We start from the raw sequence: 19,998 nt of genomic DNA, 5'->3' as shown, positions 1-19,998 counted from the left end.
TAATCATTCTTTATTCTGCAACACCCCTCAGAGTGAAGGGTAATGCACTTCAAATTGAATCAAGATGGCAGTGGAGTAAGGGAGGGGAAGAGCCTGGGACTCATCCACTCCCGTCGATTTTCTTTCTCTTCTCTTCCTTTTCTTCTTTCTACTTATGCTTTTTCTCTCCTCTTTTTTTTCTTTGTTTTCTTTTCATTACAGTCTGGAGAGTGGAGGGTGAAGGAGGAGGCCTCTGGCAGCAGCACCAGCAACACCAGATTGAAGCAGACACAGCTCCATCCCGGCCCAAGGTCTCCCAGCGAGCAAGGAGCAAGCCCTGGGTTGACTCCCCTGCCTGGACCCACAAGCTCGGCCGAGGCTCCAGGTCCGCAGTCAGGCTCAGGCACCTGAAGGAGCATCAGTGAGAGGGACGGACACCGAATCGGCCTGGAGGAGCAGCGGATGGGGAACAGGAGGTATCCCCGGCTCGTGGCTCCAGCTCAATGGAGGTGGTGGAGGCCCATAACCAAGACCCCACAGCCTGCGACAGAGTCCCAGCAGCGAATGGAGGAGCAGCGGAGGAGGAACAAGAAGAGAGAAAGATGAACTCGATTGCTGTAAAATGTTGCATCGCATTTAGTGTTTCAAGATGGTGCCAGAGAATGGTGACACTCTGCATATAACACATCAAAAAAAACACTTTTCACTTTATTTTTGCATACATCTGACAATAAATCTAAATCTAAAATTACTCATTGCATGTGAGTTAACATGTACATGGCTCAAAGAAACTGAAATCCCACTGAATCTCAATCTTCCCTCATCTCTTACTTTGAAAAAGAAACTTGCTTTTCCATTCTTCTAATCAATTTTTTAAAAAATTAATTCACAGGACGTAAATTCACACATCAATATATACTACCCACCTCGAACTGCTTTGTGTAGAGTGGGCATGGGTTGCTTTTTATAACCATATAACAGTTAAAATCTTTCTATATAATACTTCATTTACTACCTTCTTGCCTAATCACCGAACCTGTCAGTAGTTCTTTGCAGCTGCATTGCCTTTCTTACTTTCTCACCTAACATTACATTATCAGTAAACTTGGAAAAATTACATTTTGTCCTTCACCATTGATATAGATTGTAAATAACGGGTACCCTAATATTGACCCTGGCAGAATTCCACTGATTGTATAATGCTATTTTGAAAATGATCCATTCATTCCTATTCTATTTACTTTTACATGACTAATCCTCAATCCATGCTGATGTACTGCCAAATCCTTCAAGCGATTATCTGGAGTTACACTGTTTTGCGGCACCTTGTCAATCATCTTCTGAAAAACCTAAATATACTTAAGAACATAAAACATAGAACACAGCACCGTACAGGCCCTTTGGCCCCCAATGTTGTGCCAACCTTTTATCCTACTCTAAGATCAGACGAACCGACATACCCTTCATTGTACTATTTTCCATGTTCCTATTCAAGAGTTGCTTAAATGTCCCTAATGTCTCTGACTCTACTCCCACTGCTGGCAGTGCATTCCATGCACCCATCACCCTCTGTGCAAAGAACCTATCTTAGACATCTCCCCTAAACCTTTCTCCAATCACCTTAAAATTATGTTCTTCATGATAGACATTTCCACCATGGGAATAAGTCATTAGCTTAGATTAGATTACTTACAGTGTGGAAACAGGCCCTTCGGCCCAACAAGTCCACACCGACCCTCCGAAGAGCAACCCATCCAGACCCATTCCCCTACATTTACCCCTTCACCTAACACTACGGGCAATTTATAATGGCCAATTCACCAAACCTGCACATTCTTGACTGTGGGAGGAAACAGGAGCACCCGGAGGAAATCCACGCAGACACAGGTCTCTGGCTATCCACTTTATCTGTGCCTCTCATCATCTTGTACACCTCTGTCAAGTCACTACCCATCCTTTGCTCCACTGAGAAAAGCCTGAGCTCCTTCAACGTTTCTTCATAAGACATGTCCTCCAGTCCAGGCAGCATCCTGGAAGTCTCCTCTGCACCCTCTCTAAAGCTTCCACATCCTTCCTATCATGAGGCAACCAGAACTGAACACAATATTCCAAGTGTGGTCGAACCAGGTCTCGAGAGAGCTGCAGCATAACCTTTCAGTTTTAAAACTCACTCTCCCTGCTAATGAATGCCAACACACCATACACCTTCTTAACAACCCTATCAACTTGGGTAGCAACTTTGAGGGATCTACGGACATGGACCCTGAGATTCCCCCTGTTTCTCCACAGAATCCTGCTTTTAACCCTGTATTCTGCATTCAAATACAACCTTCCAAAGTGAATCACTTCGCACTTTTTCAGGTTGAACTCCATCTGCCACTTATCACCCCAGTTCTGCATCCTGTCAACGTCCCAGTCCAACCTGTAACAGCCCTCCACACTATCCACCACTCCACCAACCTGCATGTCATCAGCAAACTTACTAAACCATTCATCCACTTCCTCATCGAAGTCATTGAAAAAAATCACAAAGAGCAGAGGTGCCAGAACCAATCCCCATGAACAACACTGGTCACCAAACTCCAAGCTGAATACTTCCCATCTACCACCGCTCTCTGTCTTCTATTGGCCAGCCAATTCTGTATCCAGACAGCCAGATTTCCCATATCCCATGCCTCCTTACTTTCTGAATGAGCCGACCATCGGGAACCCAATCAAATACCTTGCTAAAATCCCCGTACACCACATCCACTGCTCTACCTTCATCAATATGTTTTGTCACATCTTCACAGAATTCAATAAGGTTTGTGAGGCACAACCTGCCCCTCACAGAGCCATGCTGACTATCTCTGATCAAACTATGGTCTTCCAAATAATCATAAATCCTGTCTCTCAGAATCCTCTCCAATATTTTGCACACCACTTCCTCCTTAACAGCCTACAACTTCCAAAAACATGGATTAATTTGTCAAAAATTATTTCCCTTTTATGAAATAGTATTAATACTGTCTAATAATATTGTGATTTGTCAAATCCCTATTATCGCATCATTCAAACTTAGTAAGTCACCTTCTGACTTCCCAAAGCCTACCTACCGTCTCAAGGCAAAAACAAGGATGTGATCGAATACTCTCCACTTCAGCTCCAACAACACAAGAAGCCTGACACCATTCAGGATAGAGCAGCCTGCTTGACCAACATCCCAATAGCCTTCAACATTCACTCCCACCATCACTGACACTCAATAGCAGTAGTGTGACCCATCTACAAAATGCACGAGACTCCTTTGACTGCACCTTCCAAACCCATGACCTTTGCCATCTAGAAATGCAAGGGCAGTCGATACATGGGAACAGTACCACTTGCAAGATCTCCTCCAAACCACATACCATTTTGACATGGAACTTTATCACTGTTTATTCAATATCAGTGTGTCAAAGTCCCTTCCTAACAGCATTGTGGGTGTACCTGCTCCCCTGTCACCCCCAAGAACTATAGCTCACCACTAACTACTCAACAACAATGTGGGATGGACAATAAATGCTTTCCTTGCCAGTGATACTATGTCCTATGAACAAATAAGGAAAAAAAAATTCTAAGGTATGCCCAGTGACCGAGTTAAAATGGTCGAAAGTTCACTGTTTTACTGTTCCCATTTTTTTTGGACACTTATTATCGTCCAAGTCAAAAGGGGTCTTCTCGCAGTGGGAGAATTAGGAAGTTCAACATGAATGGACTGATTATCTAAACTGTCAACACTTGTAGCCAATAATGTGGCCCATCAGAACAAGGAGATTTGTTCGTTTCAGTGCATTTTTTTCAATCACATTAATTCCTTTAAGTTGCTCACTCATCAGACCATTGATTCCCCACACTTTCTGATATGTTTTGTTTGTTCTACTAAGATGACAGATATAAAAATGTTTAATATCTCCACCATTTCGTTAACCTTCATTATAATTTCTTCTGTTTCTACCTCCCAGGACATGTTTATTTTGATTATTCTCTTTATACATGTAAAAACTCTTACATTGTAGTTTTATATTTCTTGCCAGCTTATTCTTGGAATCTATTTTCTCCATTTTTATCAATTTCCTGGTTATCCTTTGCTCATTTATAATTTTCTTTCAGTTCTGAAGATTTTTTTTGTAGTTTTTTTTAGACTGAAGATCAAAACTTGTTATTGGTTCAGTTTGGAATCAATAATCTAACACTAAAGGTTCCCTGGTTTTGGGACCTGGGATTGTCAACCATGTACACACATGGTCAGGTGTGAACAGTGGAATGAAGAAGTTTATATTTTTAACCTTTGATAAGGGTTCTCTTGGAACAATGGCAGTGTCTCTACTTCTGGACTAAGAGGCCTAGGTAAAGTCCCATCTACTCCAGCAGCGTGTACACATTTGTCTGAGTCGCTTGATGAGAAAAGTACAAGAAATGTATACCTTAATCTTTACTGCTGTGCTCTGTAACAGCCCCTAAAGTTCCGAACTCTTAGTCAGGAGCCTGGATTCAAGTCACATCCACTCAGTGGTGTATCATAGCACCTCGAAACAGGTTGATTAAAAATAAATAGGATAAACTTGAGATTTTTGAAATTGTCTTCAAATTGTGCAGAATGCTCTGTCTGGGGATTAATTTACAAGAATGGAAAGAAAGAACTAGAAACTTATTTTTGGCTTTACTACTTAGGCTTAATCAAATGTTAACTTTAACTTCTCTCGTTAGCCGTGGGAGAATCACTTTTCAAGTGGAGTTTTTAATTCCTCAGAGATGAATTATTTCTTTAATTCCATTGCCATTGCTTCTGTGTCATCACATCTTTCATTCTAATTGCCTAATCCATTCCACCTAGCTTGCCTATCACACCTCCGTAATTGTTATTTTCTTTAAGTTAAAGATCTTAGTTTCAGATACAAAAGAATCACAGAATTATAATGGCACAGAGGAGGGCATTTGGCCCTTCACACTGATATTACTCTCTGAATGAGCAATTCACCTTGTACTATTTCCCTAATTAGATCACCAACCATTTACTGTCAAACAGAACATGAAAATATAAGACCATAAGACATAGGAGTGGAAGTAAGGCCATTCAGCCCATCGAGTCCACTCCGCCATTCGATCATGTCTGCTGGGCACTTCAACTCCACTTACCCTCATTCTCCCCGTAGCCCTTAATTCCTCGAGACAACAAGAATCTATCAATCTCGGCCTTGAAGACATTTAGCGTCCTGGCCTCCACTGCACTCTGCGGCAATGAATTCCACAGGCCCACCACTCTCTGGCTGAAGAAATGTCTCCGCATTTCTGTTCTGAATTTACCCCCTCTAATTCTAAGGCTGTGTCCACGGGTCTGAGTCTCCTTGCCTAACGGAAACAATTTCCTAGCGTCCACCCTTTCCAAGCCATGTATTATCTTGTACGTCTCTATTAAGTCTCCTCTTAATCTTCTAAACTCCAATGAATACAATCCCAATATAACATTGAATACAACCCCATATAACATTATGATTACTTTTTCTAAAGGATTACTTTTTTCTAAAGGATCCTTCACTATAAGATTAGTCATTAACCCTATATAATTCACAATATCAAGACTGGGTCTAAGGGAAACAGTATTCCTAGTCTCTTGCTGCCTGATTCACTGCATCCATGTTAGTAGTATGCTGTGAACGAGCCCACCTGCCTCACTGCACACTGAGATATTACCATCACATCCTCAAGGCCAGAGCGGTTCAAGGAATTGCTGACAGAAGGCTGATGAGAAACTGGTGAGAAACTGTGGCCAAATAGAAGTTGAGGTCTGGAAAATGGAGTAACCATTGTGGTGGATTAGGGGAAGGGAAGGAAGTGGCAAATATAGCTGAACAATAACAAAAAATGCAAGAGATCTGCAAACTCATTGAAGGAGAAAATGGATCATGCCAGAGGAGAGAGGTTTTAATGAACGATCCGGCAATGGAGAAGCTGAGGGCTATCTTTAATTCCAGTAAAAAGTGATCAGTTTTGGCAGCGCAAAGTGAAATACGATAGCTCTGAAGAAGACGCATCAGACCCGAATCATTAACTGTTTCTCTCTCCATAGATGCTGCATATTGTTGAGCTTCTGTGTTTGTTTTAGTTTTCCAGCATCCATGGTATTTTGCTCGAACACAGTTGTACTTGATGTGGTCCAGATGTCGTGATGAGTGGGTAAACAAATTGCATGTCAAACTGTTCGAATCTGCATCCCTTGCATTGAGACAAATGGAAATTGGAGATGGACTAAGGGTATGAGGTGTAGGTGGTATGAAAGGTTTTACCAATGATAAAAGGATCACAGGTGAATGTGAGTATTTGGTTGAGTACATTGGTATCTGCTTTAATGTCTGGTTGATCAAAGGGCAAAAGGAAAATTGAAATTACTGCAGTAAGTGGAAAGTATTGGGGTTTTTGATGAGGCTGTTGCAGGAGGAACAGGTATTAGAAGAGCAAAGAGACATGTGAGTGGTACTGGACACAATGAAATGATTAAAGATGGTCTTGTTCAGGATTTGAAGTAATGGATTGATTTCAGGATAACACTATACCTCGCCAGTGAAACTGACAAATTACAAACACACTATAGAAAAAGACTCAGAGTCATTGCCATAGAATCACACAGCATGGAAACAGACCCTTCGGTCCAACCAGTCTATGCACTCACGTTTGGGCATTTCAGAATCACTGAGGGGTTCAGTGCACATTTCAAGACCACTTTGTGGGACTCACGGCCTCTCGATGGAACTTAGTGATTTGGAGACTCTTTGTGGTCACACTGTGGATTTTACAGTCACTCAACGGGGCCAGTCTAATTTAAGGGTCAACTGTTGGTTTCCAGGTCAATCTGTTGGAGTGAGATTAATGCAAGTTTCAGGATTCAGTCTGACGGCTTTAATAGGTGCAGGAAATTACAGACCCTGGTGCTTTTTTCAATTCAACCCCCTCGGGGGATTGCTCTGCCCTTAACCTTGCAGGCCCCTGGGAGTCCTCATCCTGAATGGGCCTGTTGTACTTGCCATTGTCCTGGGCTCTGGGGATCAGTGCACTCTGGGGCTCGAGTGAATGAAAGAAACCAAAGTGCAGTACTGAGGGAAGGCTGCGCTGTTGGAGGCGCTGTCCTCCAGATAAGACCCCATCTGCCTGTTCGGGTGGATGGTAAAGGTCCCATGGCCCTTTTTCAAGGAAGTAGAAGAGAGTTCTCCCCCAGTGCCCTGGCCCTTATCCACCCTCCATCAACATCACAAATAAGATAACTTTTAAAAAAAAATCACATTGCTAACCTCAATCATAAAAAGTTAATATTGACTGTTTAGGAATGTTTGTCTGGGATGATGACAAAAACAAAGTGGAAAAAGCCTCTGGCTGCCTGGCTCAGAATGGGGTCGGGTTTGGGGTCTGAATGGGGTTAGGGTCAGGGTCAGAATGGGGTGGTCAGGGTCAGAATGGGGGGGGGGGGGGTTAAAGGTCAGGGTCAGAATGGGGTGGTCAGGGTCAGAATGGGGGGGGGGGGGTTAAAATCTGAATGGGAGGGAGTTGGGGTCAGAATGGGGGGGTTGGGGTCAGAATTGGAGGTTTGGGTTAGAATGGGGTTAAGGGCAGGGTCAGAATGGGGGGGGGTTAAGGTCTGAATTGAGGGTTAGAATCAGAATGGGGGGGGGTAAGGTTAGAATGGGCGAGTGGTTAGAGTCAGAATGGTGGGGGGGGGGGGGGGGGGGAGGGTTACAAGCTCCACTGCATCACTTGGAGGGTTGAAACTGGTGGTTTGGGATGTGGGGGTGGGGGGGGGGGGGGAGATGGAGGGGGTGAGGTGTGGGCGGAGTCCCAGCTGTGTTAAAATCACGGGCGGGGGGGGGTGGGGGGAGGTGGCTTTCAGGCTGCGATTGGCAGTGGCCGCGGGGCGGAGGGAAGGAGAGGGAGGGAGAGAGGGAGGGAGAGAGAGACAGAGGGAGGGAGGGAGAGAGGCTCCAGGAACGGGGCGAGCGGACAGTTCGCCGATGGCTCCCCGGAGCGGCCGCTTCCTCGGCCTCCTGCTGCTCGGTAAGTCACTGCTCCGGCTGCTAGAGGTGGCGGGGGGGGGGGGGGGGGGAGCGGGACTTGGGGGGGGCTCTGCTGATTGCCGGGGGTGGGGGGGGGAATGGGGGTCCCGGAGCCGGGCATCACTGCGGCGGTACCCGGGCACAGCGTCTGGTGCCCGCGTTCCCTTTGCACAAGCTGCCCCCATCGCCCCTGTCCCTGTGGGGAGGGAAGGGAATATCCAGAGACAGGAACGAACTGGAGAGGGGCGCAGAGTGAGGAAGGGTGAAGAGAGAGAGAGAGAGAGAGCATGGATGGAGACGACAGTGACACACACACAGTCACTGCAGAAAATACAGCACCGAGTGAAACACCATGATCGATACATACAGCCAGATTCCTGGTACACACTCCCAGTGAGACACACACACACACACACACACACAGATACAGAGATACAAGTATAAAGTGGGACACAGAAATAGCATCAGACACAGACTCAAGGGACAACGACGTTGCATTTGTGGACTCCGCTGACTCCGGCACAATTTTTTTTTGCCAACCACGGAAACCGGCAACTGTATTCAGATCGTGGGGGGTGATCCAGTCCTCTGGCCCTGACAGTGTGTGTGTGTGTGGGGGGGGGGGGGGGGGGGGTGAAGGGGTGGGGGGGGGGGGGGAAGCCCCTGAACCAGTGCGGAGTGTGGGCACGTTCCCAGCAGCTGCTCCTTTGCATCATTACTCCACCGGGAGTCTGCACGTTGCTGCCTTCTTTCCAGTTCTGGCTGCTGGCGACCTCTGAGCTCTGCAATTCCAACCCCCCCCCCCACCCCCGCCAACCCCTTCCCCAAACCTTCCAGCTCTCTCCTCCTCTAATCCCCGTCTTTCTTTCACCGAATACAGCATCATTCCACCATGTGAACCTCTTCACTGTATGTGACTCAATGACGAATTTTGTTTGAAGCGCCTTCAGCCGCTTTAACACAAGTTGTTGTTGATCCAAGTGACTATTTATCTGTTGCTCGATATTGCAATGTTTGGCTGGTACCTGATCTCGTCCCTCAGGAATTGGCTTTGCCTTTACACTCGCTGTTAAGGTTGGCTTCAGAGGAATGGTGGGGGTGTCTCTCCATTCTGAAGGAATTGTCTGCAATTAAATGATAATTGCAATGCACATTCCCCTCTTTACTTCAAATTTTCCAAAAGGTTTCATTTCAAAATAAACACTCCCCGAACAAAGTGTTTAAAATGACCATTGCTGGAGCTATAGGTGAATTACCTCTGTCAGAGGTTGGGCTAAATCGATGGACTATTTTAATATATTGATAGTAAGTGACAGTTTTTGGCACTGGTTACATTGGCAGACCAGCAGTGGGCAATAGCATTGTATTTTTAATTTAGCTGGTATGGAGGTTAATTGTTCATTAAAATACATTAGTGATTTGTTCAGTTGCAAAGTTGAGTCAATTAATCTCATATAGAGAGTAACTGTCGATCTCTATATAATAACATGCAGTAATATCAAACTATTTAATTAAATGCCAAACAGCTTCAGGATAATTTTGGACTCATATTTATACTGTCGACAAACATAGGCTGGTGTTCAATAGGACTTCAATCGTAGAATGTTACTGCACAACACAAAGACTGTTCATTCCTGATGAAGGGCTTTTGCCCGAAACGTCGATTCTCCTGCTCCTTGGATGCTGCCTGACCTGCTGTGCTTTCTAAACACCGCACTCTTGACTCTAATCTCCAGCATCTGCAATACTCACTTTCACCCACAAAGACTGTTTCAGCCCGTTTTACCGTAACTGTCTCTTCTGAAGAGTTGCCCAGTTGAATCCTAAAGCTCAATTTTCTCACCATAATCCTGTAAATTAGTCCCCTTGATCGTTTTAAAAAAGTTGACCCTTGTCTTAGATTCTTGAGTCTCGAGTTTTTAAATTGAAGTGTAACTCCATCTGCAGATTCAGGGAACTTGCACTCTCCTTCTACCATTGTTTGTTAAAAGCTGAGGAATTGGCAGTGTAATTAAATTTAGCTATAGGGTAATAATACAAACACGAGTCACCATATAATTGTCACCATTAGTATTGTATTCTTCATGTATAATAACAGAATTCCTACAGCACTCGAAGCCATTCAGCCCATTGGGTTCATGCTGGCACTCTGAATGGGCAGTTCACTGAGAGTCATTTCTCCACCTTCTCTCCATCACCCAGGACATTCTTTATTCAGATTATAATCCAATTTGAAACTTGCTCGATCAGTCAAGCAGCACATTAACCATTTGCTGCATGAAATAGGTTTCTTCTCTTGGCTCCCCTTGCTTCTTTTGTCAATTAACATAAATCTGTGCCCTCTCGTTTTCGATCCTTCCACCACGAGGAGATTTTTCTTCCCTGATCTACTCTGTCCAGAGCCTTCATCATTTTTGAATCCCTCTGTCAAATCTCCTCTCAGTCCTCTGTTCTCCAAGGTAAACAGTCTTAAGCTCTCCAACTATCCACATAACTGAAATTCCTCATCCCTGGAACCATTCTCATGAATCTTGGGTTATATTACGATAATTCTAAACAGTGCTGATGTCACAATAAACACTAGTATTACAATACTAAGCTCCAGGATTAGTCAGTAGATGTTAGATGAAATTAAATGCAGAGAAGTGTGTGGTCTACTTATTTAGAAGATAAATGACATTGATAGATAGTTGCTAAATAATAAAATTTAAATTAGGAGTCTAGCAACAGACAGATTGAGGTGTTCTGCTTTACAAATCTGCAAAAAATGGGAATGGGGTGGTTAACTCAATAAGGTCCTTAGGGTTCCAGGAGAACTTGTCCTTCCAATCGTGTGGCAACCAGAACTACACACAGGACATGATTGTATTGGAGAAAGGGTGGTACATTGGCACAGTGGTGAGCACTGCTGCCTCACAGTGCTGGCCTTAGGTGACTGTCTGTGTGGAGTTTGCACATTCTCCCCGTGTCTGCATCCACATTCCAAAAGATGTGCAGGTGAGGTGAATTGGCTGTGCTAAATTGCCAATAGTCTTAGGTGCATTAGTCAGGAGTAAATGAAGAGAAATAAGTCTGGGTTGGTTACTGTTTGGAAGGTCAAAGGGCCTGTTTCCAAAGTGTAGGGAATCTAACCTGATCTAAAAAAAGTGTAGAGGAGATTCACCAGGATATTATCTGGGAAGAAAAATGAGGAGAGTCTGGGTGTGTTGTCCTTTGAGCAGAGGAAGCATTGGGGGTGGGGAAGAGATCCAATGAAAAATGTTTTCATCCAGAGGGTGGGAGAGGCAAGTACTCTTGTGATATTTAAGAAATATCTTGATAAATACTTAAAATACAAGGGTATAGTAGACTATGGACTAAGGGCAGGTAAATGGGATGAGTGTAGTTTGGTGCTTATTGGTCTGTATAAACATGATGAGCCAAAGGGCCTGTTTCTATTCCATATGATTCTCTCTCTCTATGAAATTTTCCACATAGGAGCAAGAATTGAGAATAAATCTTGACAAATATTTGATTAGATCACAGGTAAAAATACATGTACCAAATAGTTTTTTTGGTGATTCGCCGATTATAAAGTTGACAGAAAACCTGGTCATACCATAACGTTACCTCAGCTGATCAAAAATATTCCTGATGTGTCCTACCTTTCAGAAGTAATTTGTGATCATTGTGATCATTGGATTTGCTGAAAGGATCGCAGGCCTGAGACGTTTTAGTTGTCGAGACTAGAGAAAATGCTGTTCTTTAATTAAGAGTGATGGTGGTATAATGGTGGCATAATGGTGGCATAGCTGCCTTCCAAGCAGTTGACCCAGGTTCGATTCCCGGTCATCGCAAGTGTTGTGGTTTAAAGTGGGTGGCACGTGGCACAGTGGTTAACACTGCTGCCTCACAGCGCCAGTGACTTGGGTTCAATTCCCGCCTCAGTTAACTGACTGGATGAAGTTTGCACATTCTCCCCGTGTCTGCATGGGTTTGCTCTGGTTTCCTCCCACAGTCCAAAAATGTGCAGGTTAGGTGAATTGGCCATACTAAATTGCCCGTAGTGTTAGGCGAAGGGGTAAATGTATGGGAATGGGTCTGGGTGGGTTGCGCTTCGACGGGTCGGTGTGGACTTGTTGGGCCGAAGGGCCTATTTCCACACTGTAAGTAATCGAATGCACGAAAGCTAAGAAGAACAGCCGTGTGCACTGTTAAAAATTCTGAAGTTTTGATCAGGTGAAGAAAGAGAAGACTCACCATTATATATCTCCAGGTTGTTGCAAGTGAGTGGCATTGTCATTGTATAGGCAATATTCTTTACTCACACTCTCATGGGGAGATGGGTATTGCTGCATTTGTTGTCCATTTTTAATTGCTTTTGAACTAAGGGGCATGCTAGGCAACTTAAGGTGGTAGTTAAGAGTCAACCACATTACTGTGGACCTAGAATCATGTATAGAACAGACCACATAAGGATGGCAGACTTTCTTTCCTGAATGACACAAGTGAATCAAATGGAATAACAATACTTTCACAGCAGCATTCCCAAGGTGAATTTTACATTTCAGATTCCGTATCAATTGAATTTAAATTCTACCCATTGCACTGTGTGCACCCAAAGCAGTACAAGTGTAAATTGGGAGTTTAGTGAGAGAGAGAAAGAGTGAATGTGTGTGAGAGAGAGTGAATGTGTGTGAGAGAGAGTGAATGTGTGTGAGAGAGCGAGAGAGAGAAGGGGGCACCCCTTTCTTTTCCTACCTTTTTAAGCTTCCAGTAATAAATTGATGCAAAGAAGGAATCAAGTGTGTAACTGGTAAGTTATTCTACATATAACAAATTATTTTTAATGCTAATCAGTAGGCTGGGCAGCTTTGCCAACTGGAATATACAGCCTGCTGTATATGACAAACACATCAGCAGTAAATGAAAGCCGCTGTACAAGCCTGAGCTCCAGATGGCTGGAATCACTGAGCATGTGCAAGGCAGAGAATTACAGTGTGTTCACAGAGGTGGTAGCTTCCGAAGAGCAGGAGAATTGACGTTTCGGGCATAGTGAAGGGCTTCTGCCTGAAATGTCGACTCTCCTGCTTCTCGGATGCAGCCTGTACTGCTGTGCCTTTCCAGTACCACACTTTTCAACTCAATCTGCATATGGTTAGGGTAAACTTAACAAACACACGGTGTGGACGATGCATTTTTGGAGTGTTAAGGATAATCTTGTAGAGTCGTATGCAGAGGAACTGACGGATGAAAGGATATTTTAGATCTAGTGTCATGTAATGCAAATAGATTAATGAATAATCTTGTTGTAAAAGAATCTTTAGAGGTGCATGACCATAATATGAGAGAATGTTCGAAAATGAAGTCATTCAAACTGAAGCCATGGTGTTAAATTTTAACAAAGGAAGTTAAGAAGGTCAAATAGGTAGCCATGTTTCTGTAATGGCAGTGAGATCATTCACATGCATCTCTGTGTTTGTATGTTTAAAATCATCTATCTTGTTCCAAATGCTGCAGGCCCTTAACGTTGTCTTTTTAATGTAATTCCACATTCAGAGCTGAGTTGAGGTTTGTCTTTGTTTCACCCACCTTCTAATTCTACTTGCCAGTTTTCAACTTGCTGCTACCAGGTTTATTGCCTTTGAGATTTCCCTCTGTTGCCCAACCCCTGTCAAGCTATTTTAATCCCTCTCCAGCAATATTAGTGAATCTCCCTGTGAGACGATCAGACCCGGTCTTGTTAATGCTATCCAGCTTTCAAAGGTCTCACCTGCTCCAAAAATGGTTCAGAAGTTCGATGCCTTTCCTCCTATACTGGTTGTCCAGCCACATGAGGGATCCTCCTATTCCTCTTAGTGATCCTATTAGTGATGGACAAATCTGGCTCAGGTAATTGGGACAATAAGTTAAAGATATGGCAGCACATAGGCTATGGATAGTCTTTAAGTTGCAACTCTACATTTCCTTAAGGCAAAACGTCCCAAATAAAATCAGTTAACTGTGGAAAAAGCAAGTTAAGGATCGAAAGAGATTAAAACTCTATCTACAGACTTTTAAAATACCTATAGAGTTGCCAGAAATATTAATAAACCTGAGACTTGTTGGTCCAGTACAGACTGATTGAAGAGAATTTATAATGGAGAATTGAGAAATAGCAGAGAAGCTAAATGATTACTTTGTTTCTCTTTTCATTTAAGGAAGAGACAAGAAATCTCCCAAAATTAGAGATCAAAGGACTAGGGAGAATGAGGAGTTGAGGGAAATTGTTATTAATATTGAAGGTTATATTGAAGGAATGAATGGGACTAAAGTTTGACACGTCCCAGAATCTGATATTCTGCACTCTGAAATGTTGAGCTTTGGACATAATGGATGCATTGGTTATCATCTTCCAGAATTTCATAGATTCAGGAAAGGTTCTTGTAGATTGAAAGGTAGAAAATGTCATCTCAATATTTAAGAAATGAGAGAGAGAAGGTGGGGAACAACAAACCCTGTATGCTTTACAATAATGGGAAGGAAAATACTGGAATATATTATGAAAGGTATGATAAATAAAACTTCAATAATAATTCAAAGACTGAAAATAGTCAGCAAGGATTTGTGAATGGAAAATTGTTTGACAAATCAAATGGAGGCTTTTTCTGAAAGAAGTGTTACGAACAGAATTGACAGAGGGGAGTCAGTGGCAGTAATTGGAATTTTGTTTAGATTAGATTCCCTACAGTGTGGAAACAAGCCCTTTCAGAAGGCTTTGGTAAAGTTCCCTACAGGAGGTTACTTACTAAAATTAAAGCACAGGAGATGGACAATAATGTACTGGCATGAATTAAGGAAGCAGTTCACTTCCAAACTCCTGGACAACATCGCGGTTTGAACTGACAAATGGCAAGTTACAATCATGTCACACAATGTCTGTCTCCAACAAAACAGAGGATCGAACCATTGCTGCTTGACATTTAATGATATTACCATCAGTGATTCATCCACTCTCAACATCCTGGGTGTCACCATTGACCAAACCAGCTGTATCAATACTGAGATTATGTCACCTCCTGACTCCCCAAAGCCTGTTCATCGTCTAAAGGCACAAGTCGGGAATGTCATGGAATACTTCCCACTTGAATGGCATCAAGCTTCATTCATCCAGACAAGACGAAGCATCCCTTTGATTGGCACAGCATCTGCAAATGTTCACACTCTCCACCACCAATGCTGAGCAGCAGTAGTGGATACCATGCACAGATGCACTAGAGAAATCCACCAAGAGTCCTTAGACAGCACCTTCCAATTCATAACCATTACCACCGAGAAAGACAATGGCAGGAGATACATGGGACCACCACCACCACCTACAAGTTTCCCTTCAAATCACTCTTAATACTGATTTAGTCACTTATCATTGTTCCTTCTGTGTGGCTGGGACAAAATCCTGGCATTCCCTCCCTACTGCCATCGTGGGTGTACCTACACCAAATGGACCGTTAAGATTCTAAAAGGCAGCTCACCACCACCTTCACAAGCCCAGCCTGCAATACCTGTGACCCAAACAAAAAGGATTGGCTGACAGGCAGAAAACAGAAGGAATAAATGGGTTATTCTCCCATTGGAAGGCTGTGATTGGTGGTGTACCAGAAGGATCAGTTCTTGGGCCCTAGCTGTTCATAATGCATAGCAATGATTTGGACGTGGGAACCAAATGAGATGATAGTTAAACAGGAATGTGTGGTGTGAGGAGCATGTGAAGCAGCTTCAAGAGGATTTGGACAGACTTAGTGAGTCGGCAACAACATGGCATATGGAATGTCATGAAGAAAAATGTACAATTATCCACTTTGATAGGAAAAACAGATGTGTAGGATATTTTTCAAATGGTAAGATGTTATAAAGTATAAATGTAAGGGACCTGGGTGTCCTGGATAAGTCATGAAAGGCTAATATGAAAGTGTAGCAGGCAATTCGGAAGGCTAATGGAATGTTTGCACTGACTGGAAGAGGATTTGAGGACAGGAGTACATAAGTTGAGCTTCAATTATATCGGAGCGTGGTGAGACTTTACCTGGTGCACTGTGTGCAGTTTTGGTCTCCTTTTCTCAGGAAAGATATTACTGCCAGAGAGAGAAAACAAGGAAAGTTCACCAAATTTGTTCCCAGGATGGTGTAACTGTCTTCTGAAGCGAGACTGGGGGAAACCCGATGTATATTCTCTAGCGTTTGAAGAATGAGGAGTGATCTGAATGAAACCTACAAAATACTTCAAGCGATTGGATAGACGGGATAGACAGGGTAGATATAGGTAAGATGTTTCCCCTGGTTGGGAAGTCTAGGACCAGAGAGCACAAAATAAGGGAAAAACTACTTCGAAAAGAAATGAAGAGAATTTGTCGTGAATCTTGAGAGCTCTCTACCCTCGAGGAAGATCAGTTATTGAGTATGCCTAAGGTAGAAATTGACAGATTTCTATAATTGCATAAATGAATATAGCAAAACAGCCTTGAAGTGAATGATTAGACATGTCTGCACTGAATGGCGCAGCAGGCTTGATGGGTGGCTGGCCTAATTCTGCTCTCCTATTCACCAATTACCCCAGTGGGATTCAAACCCATGTTCCCCAGGTCTGAGCCTGGATTTCAAGTTATTAGTCCTGTGTCATTACCCATACAGCATTGTTTTACCTTTTAATGTGGTAAAGTTCCCAAAGCACTTTTCATGAATATTAAAATAAATTGAATCTGAACCTCACCAAAGTGGGGATTGAGACCCTTTGTGGGGCGTGATTTGAAATATTGGGTCATGAGCTGTGAGGCAGGATTGGCGGTTATGGAGTGCTGACCAAGTTTTAACACCGATTTTCCTGTTCTCACAGCCTGCCCACTCTCTTGGGTCTCAGGAGGTCATGAACATTTTCAAGCCTCAAAATGGCAACACAGTGGAAAAACCCTGTCATAAGTAAATATTCAGGCAGATGACCCAAAACTTGGTCAAAGAGAAGTGTGTTAAAGCAGGAAGGGGAGATGGAAAGGTTTAGGGAGGAAATCTGAACTTAGGGTCAAGACAGCTGAAGATACTATCATTGCTCATAACGTGATAAAACTTCGGGATATTCAAGAAGCCAGAATTTGAAGAATACAGAGAACTTCTCTGCTTGTAGAGTTGTATTTTGTATAACATAATTCAGATCATACTGTGAGTCCAAAGGTGTTGCAAACTTGGAGACAGAACACCCTGTTCCTTCATTCATGTCATTAATCTATATGTGGTGAACATCTGAAACCATATAAAGATCCCCAGCAAATGCCACTTTGCCAATTAGAAAATAGACCCCTTTTCTTCCCCTCTCCCCCCCACCTCCTACCAATCAATTGCTAACTCTGGCTGCAGGGACGAAGCCTCCCTTGGCCAAGGGTCCAGAACTAGGGATTGTAATCTCAGGATATGGTATTTCAGGAGGAGGAGAAATCTCTTCATACCTCGGGTTATAACCTTGTGGATTTCTCTACCACAGAAGGTTTGTGGAGACCAAGTCACTGAATATATGTCAGAAAGAAATAGGTGGATTTCAAGAGGCTAAAGCTATCAAGGTGTATGGGGAGAGTGTGGGAATATGGCATTGAGATAGAGGATCAGCCATGATCATGCTGAATAGTGGTGCAAATGGCTAAATCCTTCTCCTATTTTCTATGTTTCATGCTGCAAGGTTCGTGCTACGTATACGTGCTCTTTCTTTTGCTAATTACCTCGAGTGGAATCAGATGCCTTCTATAAGACTATCGTAACATTGACCATCTTGGGATTTGTGTTAAGAGAAAGTCCACATGAATAGGGTTAAGAAATAGCAACAGAAATGGTACAATTTCAGTGTATATTGCAGGGTTTCAGACTTTGGCGATAAAGCAGGCGAACTATCGAAGGACATTTCAGCAGAAAACAACAGTGCAATAATTTTAGTTGACTTTAACTCTTTCAAGTTTGTTGAAAGATTGGTAATCTGAGTAGACAAAGTGGATTGACATCCAGATTAGTCTGTTTCTAAACTTGAGGATCGAAGCATTGCTCAATTCACTCCCAAACATGAAGTGGGAAGATATGATAGCATATAATTTTAGGAGAGCCACTGTGAATTAATAGCAAGGAAACAATATCTTTTCAAAGAACTTAAGGCCACAAAACCAGGCTATATGTGCCAAACTCGGGGGAAAAAAAATCAGAATTCAGTGAATCAGAAGATTTCTGGGACAAATTTAGCGAGAGAAAAATTAGCCACAGCTTCATGAATTGGCAGTGAAGAACTCCAAAGTTGGAAGTAAGTGTATGAAATAAATATATTCCTAAAAAGGCCAAGAATAAATTAGGAAATTTAAATCAAACAAAAACTTTGAGAAAGGTCAAGTCAACTCAAGAAAAGGATGAATAGAGGATGGTTAGTTGGAAAGGCTGAAAAGGAAATATGGAAAACGTCCACAATAGATAACATCAGAGAAAATTGTAAGGTTCCTTTGTAAGCAAATATCTGCTGCCTTTTTTCACATTTCCTATTAATCCTTCTAGTTTCACTGACAGGCTGATGAGCATTACATTAGTGGTAGGGAAATTATTGGATAAGATTCTTCAGGACAGGGTTTACTTGCATTTGGAAAATAATGCACTTGTTAAGGGTAGACAGCATGGCTTAGTGCAGGGGAGGTCTTAATAGAACATAGAACGGTGGTAGAGGAAGTGACGAAGATGATTGATGAGGGTAGGGCAGTGGATGTTTTTTTTAAGATTACTTACAGTGTGGAAACAGGCCCTTCAGCCCAACAAGTCCACACCGCCCCGCCGAAGCTCAACCCACCCATACCCCTCCCTAACACTACAGGCAATTTGGCATGGCCAATTCACCTGACCTGCACATCTTTGGACTGTGGGAGGAAACCGGAGCACCCAGAGGGAACCCACACAGACACGAGGAAAACGTGCAAACTCCACACAGTCAGTCGCCTGAGGCGGGAAATGAACCCAGGTCTCTGGCACTGTGAGGCAGCAATGCTAACCACTGTGCGGCAGCAGTGCTAACCACTGTGCGGCAGCAGTGCTAACCACTGTGCCACCGTGCCGCCCATGTTGTCTGCATGGACTTCATTAAAATATTTGACAAGGTCCCTCATCGTAGGCAGATCCAGAAGATTAAGTCACATGAGATCGACAGTGATTTGATAAGTTGAAGACAAAATTGGCTTGGTCATAGACAGACGATATATGTGAAGAGATGTTTCACTGACTGGAGGTCTATCCCAGCGGCATTCCACAAGGATTACTATTGGGACTGTTGTTGTTTGTAATATATATATGATTTGGGTGAAAATGTTGGTGCTCTGATTAGTAAGTTTGCAGACGACACAAGAATTGGTAGAGTTGTGGATAGTGAAGAAGGTTGTTAAAGGATACAGCAAGGTCTAAATCAGTTGGAAGGTTGGACAGAGAAATCAGAGTTTAATCTCGACAAGTCTGAGGTGATGCATTTTGGGAGGTCAAATGCAAGAGGAGTGTAAATAGTAAATGGCAGGACTCTTAGGAGCATTGATATACAGAGGAATCTTGGGGGTTCAAGTCCATAGCTCCCTTAAAGTGGCAATAAAAGTGATAAGGTGGTAAATAAGAAATCTGACATGCTTGTCTTCATCAGTCAGGGAATGACTATATAATTTGGCAAGTCATGTTGCAACTGTATAAGATTTTATTTGGGCCATGTTTTGAGTACTGTATGCAGTTGGTTACAACTATAGGAAAAATGTGGAGGTTTTGGAGAGAGTGCAACAGAGATGTTGTCTGGATTGGAGTGTATCTGTTATAAGGAGAAATTGGACAAACTTAGATTGTTTTCACTACAGTGTTGAAGGCTTTGGAGTGACCTGATAGAAGTATATAAAATTGAGAGGCATGGATTGGGTGGATAGTCAGTCTTTTTTTCCCAGGGTGGAAATGTCAACTACCAGAG

At 43.0% G+C, this 19,998-nt stretch overlaps 1 protein-coding gene across 1 annotated transcript in view; it reads left to right on the top strand.

Moving 5' to 3' along the window:
- Positions 1–7,933: 7,933 nt before the first annotated feature.
- ramp1 (receptor activity modifying protein 1) overlaps positions 7,934–19,998 on the top strand; it is a 28,465-nt gene continuing 16,400 nt past the window's right edge. Inside the window, exon 1 of the mRNA XM_072578435.1 lies at positions 7,934–8,040. Coding sequence (XP_072434536.1) covers positions 7,998–8,040 — 43 coding nt within the window. The 5' untranslated portion in view covers positions 7,934–7,997. The remainder of the gene's footprint in view (positions 8,041–19,998) is intronic.

Source organism: Chiloscyllium punctatum, chromosome 10 (assembly GCF_047496795.1).
Source record: "Chiloscyllium punctatum isolate Juve2018m chromosome 10, sChiPun1.3, whole genome shotgun sequence".
NCBI classification, from domain to species: domain Eukaryota; kingdom Metazoa; phylum Chordata; class Chondrichthyes; order Orectolobiformes; family Hemiscylliidae; genus Chiloscyllium; species Chiloscyllium punctatum.
This window is presented reverse-complemented; position numbering and strand designations above follow the sequence as displayed.